The sequence below is a fragment of the Salmo trutta genome, chromosome 13 (genome assembly GCF_901001165.1).
Source record: "Salmo trutta chromosome 13, fSalTru1.1, whole genome shotgun sequence".
NCBI lineage: Eukaryota > Metazoa > Chordata > Actinopteri > Salmoniformes > Salmonidae > Salmo > Salmo trutta.
Window position 1 is genome coordinate 77,573,027 of NC_042969.1, and position 6,000 is coordinate 77,579,026.

The 6,000-nt window shown below is 43.3% G+C and overlaps 1 protein-coding gene across 1 annotated transcript; it reads right to left on the bottom strand.

Moving 5' to 3' along the window:
* Positions 1–3,669: 3,669 nt before the first annotated feature.
* LOC115206561 (zinc-alpha-2-glycoprotein-like) lies at positions 3,670–5,419 on the bottom strand. Its single transcript, XM_029773681.1, has 3 exons — positions 4,969–5,419; positions 4,070–4,757; positions 3,670–3,899 (listed from the first exon to the last, which is right to left on the bottom strand). Exons 2-3 carry the CDS (start codon positions 4,263–4,265, stop codon positions 3,838–3,840), a joined length of 258 nt encoding a protein of 85 aa, XP_029629541.1. The 5' UTR covers positions 4,266–4,757; positions 4,969–5,419; the 3' UTR covers positions 3,670–3,837.
* Between the last annotated feature and the right edge of the window lie 581 nt (positions 5,420–6,000).

Here is a 6,000-nt window from a genome sequence, read left to right on the forward strand (position 1 = left end):
CAAGGTTTTTGAAAGATTACAAATAACTCAATCAGTATATCTGACTCAGATGTTAGTTGTACAACTACACAAGGATGAATATAGCTAGGCCTCCGTACCTTGTGGTTTGGGTGGGTACGTGCTGAAGTACCCGATGGTGAGCAGTAGAGGGTACTGCTGACTCTGGGTCAGCCTGCGCAGGAGGTTGTCTCTGCATACAGGTAGGAGTGTCCTCTGTGGATGACAGGTAGACAAAGAGAACCATGAACACAGATCTCATTAATATCACCCACAGTGTGTTTTAACTGTACCTCTGGCTAAAGGGAAGGCTGGCTGCCCAGGCTGCAGCCGGTGGAGGTATATGGAACGCTGACGCATCTCCACCCGGTTGCTATGGCTGTAGAAATCCTGTTCACAGAGACAGACAGTCAACGTCCTGCAGATCAGACACTGGGGATCTCACCTGTCATTCTGTGTGAAAGGCTCATTGCACATTCTAATTTCCACAATGCCAAAAACTATTGGATGAGTGATGTTTACATTTGACATGATGTTTTATCTTACAGAGTACCATGTGGTTGGCCTATAGTACATGCAGTGAGTGTAGCAGCTGTCCCAGACTGTATCTTGCCCCCTGGCACTCTTTGACCCGTGCAGAGAGCAGGGTTTGGGCCCAGAACTGCCGTAGCATCGCCATGGCTTCCTCCACGTGCTCCGAGTCAAAGTGGTAGACCGGGTCAGACTGTTTGGAGCTCAGAAAGTCCATGGCTGCATTGGAAAGCACCATCTCCTCCACTGCATGCCAGAACCCCGACCTGCCTTTGAGACATCATCATAATCATCATCATCCAGCAACTTTGTTTATTCATCATCATCATCGTCATTGTCATTATGGATTCACAGCATCATTATGGATTCACAGCGTAATTATGGATTCACAGCATCATTATGGATTCACAGCATCCTTATAGATTCACAGCGTAATTATGGATTCACAGCATCATTATGGATTCAAAGCATCATTATGGATTCACAGCGTAATTATGGATTCACAGCGTAATTATGGATTCACAGCATCATTATGGATTCACAGCATCATTATGGATTCCACTAACTCTGCTCCAGCTATTACCACAAGCCTTCGTCCCCAATTAAGGTGCCACCAACCTCCTGTGATATCTGACTAATGCCGTGTTCAAAACAACTGGGAACTGGGAACTCTCCGACTTCCGAGTGCTCAAATTGGGAACTCGAAACAAAACGAGCTCCGAATACCAAGTCGGGAACTCGGGCCTCTTTCTAGAGCTCCAAGCTCCGACTTCCTGACCTTAAGATCACTGATGTCATGATTTGACCTCCTTTTTTACCCGAGTTCTCAGTTGTCTTGAACGCATAACATGGTGCCAGAAGTGTTTACACCAGGTCAAATATAAGAGGAGAGGTTATTTCAAAAACCTATTATGTACCTTGACAGAGTTTGAGTGACAAAAAAATACGCTAGCTAACAGATAACTGCTCTCTCATGTCTCTTCATTCATTGGTCAGAGCCAGAGATAATTTAAACACTTTGTTGAATAACTTACCAAAATACCTCTGTGCTCGTCATGGGCCACAAACTACATTTTTGTTCAATTTCCCATATGGAAACCACTGTAACTGGAAGTTGTAGGCCTACATGTGATTTCTTTATTTTATTTTATTGACAATGTGCCATATCCACATCATATTTGCATGAAATATTGTTGCTTGTTTTTTCATGTTCTGTGTATAAAGCTACGAATGTTAATGTACATATTTTATTTGTCACATGCGCCGAATACAACAGATGTAGACCTTACAGTGAAATGCTTACTTACAAGCCCTTAACCAACAATGCAGTTAAGAAAATACCTAAAAAACAAAAAAAACATATGAAATAAAAGTAACAAATAATTAAAGAGCAGCAGTAAAATAACAATAGCAAGGCTATATACAGGGTGTACCGGTACAGAGTTAATGTGAGGGGGCACCGGTTAGTCGAAGTAATATGTACATGTAGGTACAGTTATTAAAGTGACTATACATAGATAATAACAGAGAGTAGCAGCAGCACAGAAGGTGGAGGGGGGGGGGGTGACAATGCAAATAGTCTGGGTAGCCATTTCAGAGAGAACAGTATGATTACGGTGGCTGGAGTCTTTGACAATTTTTGGGGCCTTCCACTGACACCGCCTGGGGTAGAGGTCCTGGACGGCAGGAAGCTTGTCCCCAGTGATGAACTGGGTGTTTAGTCCCAGGGTCCTTAGCTTATTGTCGAGCTTTGAGGGCACTATGGTTTTGAACGCTGAGCTGTAGCCAATGAATAGCATTCTCACATTGATGTTATTTTTCTCCAGGTGTGAAAGGGCAGTGTGGAGTGCAATAGAGATTGCATCATTTGTGGATCTGTTGGGGCGGTACGCAAATTGGAGTTGGTCTAGGGTTTCTGTGATAATGGTGTTGATGTGAGCCATGACCAGCCTTTCAAGGGACTTCATGGCTACAAACGTGAGTGCTACGGGTCGGTAGTCATTTAGGCAGGTTTCCTTAGTGTTCTTGGGCACAGGAACTATGGTGGTCTGCTTGAAACATTTTGGTATTACAGACTCAGACAGGGAGAGGTTGAAAATGTCAGTGAAGACACTTGCCAGTTGGTCAACGCATGCTCGGAGTACACGTCCTGGTAATCCGTCTGGCTCTGCGGCCTTGTGAATGTTGACCGGTGTCGTGGAATTATTGGAATCAAAACGAGAGACTTTTACATTTCTTCAAAACAAGTCAACTTTATTATTTAATTACTGCAGTAATGGAGCTGGTCGGTAATCACACCTGGAGGTGATCACTGAGAACTCAATGAGCCGATTTGAGCCACAGAATTTTATAGCAAAGTCCATCCTCCTGGATGTTCATGACAAACAACAGATGTATGGAATGGGTCACAAGGTTATGAATAATTCACAGCAAACAGTATCTGCTGTAAATACTGTCCTCATTGTGTAGAGACCAGGGACTGGCCCCAAGCCATTCTCTCCCTGGTACCTTCCAGTCAGACACACAGACACTAATCTTGCTATGGAATGCGATCTTTATCACTTAGAAATGTCCTTGTTTTTGAAAAATAAAATAACATCAAATTGATCAGAAATTCAGTGTAGACATTGTTAATGTTGTAAATGTCTATTGTAGCTGGAAATGGGAGATATTTTTGGGAATATCTGCATAGGCGTACAGAGACCCGTTATCGGCAACCATCACTCCTGTGTTCCAATGGCACGTTGTGTTAGCTAATCCAAGTTTATCACTTAAAAAGACTAATTGATCATTAGAAAACCCTTTTGCAATTATGTTAGCACAGCTGAAAACTGTTGTCCTGATTAAAAAAGCAATAAAACTGGCCTTCTTTGTACAACGTTGTGTACTACTCTCTTTACAGAACAGTGCAAACTGGCTCTAACCAGAATAGAAAGAGTGGGAGGCCCCGGTGCACAACTGAGCAAGAGGACAAGTACATTAGAGTGTCTAGTTTGAGAAACAGATGCCTCACAAGTCCTCAACTGGCAGCTTCATTAAATAGTACCCGCAAAACACCAGTCTCAACATCAACAGCGAGTTCCTTTGTCCAGTGTCTGTTTTCTTTTGCCGATCTTAATCTTTTTTTTTTATTGGCCAGTCTGAGATATGGCTTTTTCTTTGCAACATCCCGGAGTTGCCTCTTCACTGTTGACGTTGAGACAGTACCTGCTATAAGGACTGGATCATGCCGTGGTCAGACTTGGGAGTCACAGTGGAGGTCTCTCTGACTGCGCCTCCTCTCTTCCACAACAGAACAACAGTCAGAAACTATAGACAGCCAATCACTGTTACGATTCTGTCCCTCCAGAAGCTGGATCGGGTCTTGGGAACTGTGGACATAGATATAAAGAGAAGACAGGTCATTTCAAAGTGTTAAATTAGCGTTTTACCCTGAGGTAAACATAGGTTACACTTTTATATAACATTTTCCTCATAGGTAACAGTCTGTTCCTTACTCAACAATCAAATGAAAAGTTATCACAAAGGCATGTTCCCTTACCCCAGGTTAGTGTGATGTTCCCAGCTACACTGCTGTGGAGCACCAGGCAGCTGTAGCTCTGGGTGTCCTGGGCTTCCTGTGGGACAGTCAGGCTCTTCCTCAGCTGGTACGAACCGTCTCCGTTGGGCAGCACCTCCCCACTGCTCACCCCGTCTACCATGGGAAGCCCCTCTGCCCCCAACCACTCCACCTGCATCGCCCGAGGGTAGAACCCTGTCACATGACACACAACCTCCACCTTGGAGGGTATCCGTAGGCCTCTTCTCTCAATAACACGCAACTCAGGGACTGCGAGAAGGCCAGCTGTGATCAAGCCACCTCAACGTTCATAGTGTTGTCAACATTGTCTCTACCACTGACATATTGACCACTGACATAATTTGCATTTCAAGAATTCTATACTGTCTGTCTACATTTTTTTGTTGTGCGTACTTCAAAATGGTCTTTAGCCGTTCCATTCACTCATAGTTGTAGTGGTAGTAAAGGCTCTCCCGATCAAATGCTTTATTGGCTCTACACTTTACCAAGTGGACAGCTTGAGGGACTGCAGCCGCCCACGTCCTGGCTGGGATGACAAAGGTCACAAAATCCTTCCTGTTGTAGCCATGGCTGACAGAGGTGTGCACTGTACCATCAGGGTTCAGTTGGCAGTAGTCGTGAGTTTGGAAGAGCCGAGCCTGAGGGGAAGCTTCAGGAAATAGAATTAGTATCATCTTTGTGGAGTTCAGGAATATATATTAAGGTTTAAATACAGACAGTTTCTATGAAATTGAAAGAATACAGAAAATAAAAAAACATCCCATTGTATAAATGGTGATTTTGTAAATTAATAGACAAGATTATGAGATAATCATTATAATATAATGGATATACAAACACATTGAGTCGACAGCACTCACCTGTAAGGTTATCATGCTGCTCAATCATAGTCAAGGTGATAGCCAAAAACCTGCGAATCATTCTGGAGATGAAGTTCATTCTCCTCCAATGAGAGGGACCCTAGTTGCTGCTGAGCCAATCAGGTATTGGGGCGTCAGCGTCCATGTGCATGGTGTTACTGTCATACTGGAGGATGGTTTTGTTATCTACACTCCACGACCCCATGAATTCTGGCAGACCTGCCACACCCTCTGACCCTATGTGATGTAAGTGGAGGATCTGAGCATCTGCAAAACAACAGAACATACAGAGAGAATATTTCATTTGAAATATGTTGTGCAAATATATGGTTAATATGATTAATATACAGTAAATAGGTAAAGAATACGTGTCATGTAAATGTCCTTAAATATACTCACCTGGTATAGTATAGTATGGCTGCAAAGCAGAGCCCAAATCAAGATACGCTTCATCTAAAGATGGATGTATGCACCTTGAGTGTGAAGAGACGAGTTTCCATTCACACTTTTGTTTCTGTGGGTTTGTTGACACATTACCTTGTTGTACAACACACTGGTTGGTCCCTTGCAAAGATGGCATCACAGTTTTACTCACACACGTACAGCAGTCAGGTTTTGCAAGTTAGGAATTTACCCTTCATTTCTGTCAGGAATCATGCTCGCACTGTTAAACATAACGAACGGCACAGTGTTAATCGTTGAGACAAAGCAAAAGCCCCTTTGATTTTAATGAAATAAACAACTTTATGAGTGCAAGGAGATGGAATTCCTCCGTTTGTAAATTGTCATCATGCAAACTTATTAATGTACTCTAGAGCCCATGTCTTTGAGTAGGGTCCTTTCAGGCCTCAGTAACTTATTGAAGGATTGTAGTCGTCCAAACTCAACGGTAGCAGTTGAAATGTGTCTGTCTGAGTCAATGAGTACATTTCAGACTCATGCTGCTTCAGTCACGCTGGCTGAACTTGGAATAGATACCAGCGTTCAGAACACAATGGACGGACAGACACATGGGAGAGACGGGACAAAAGG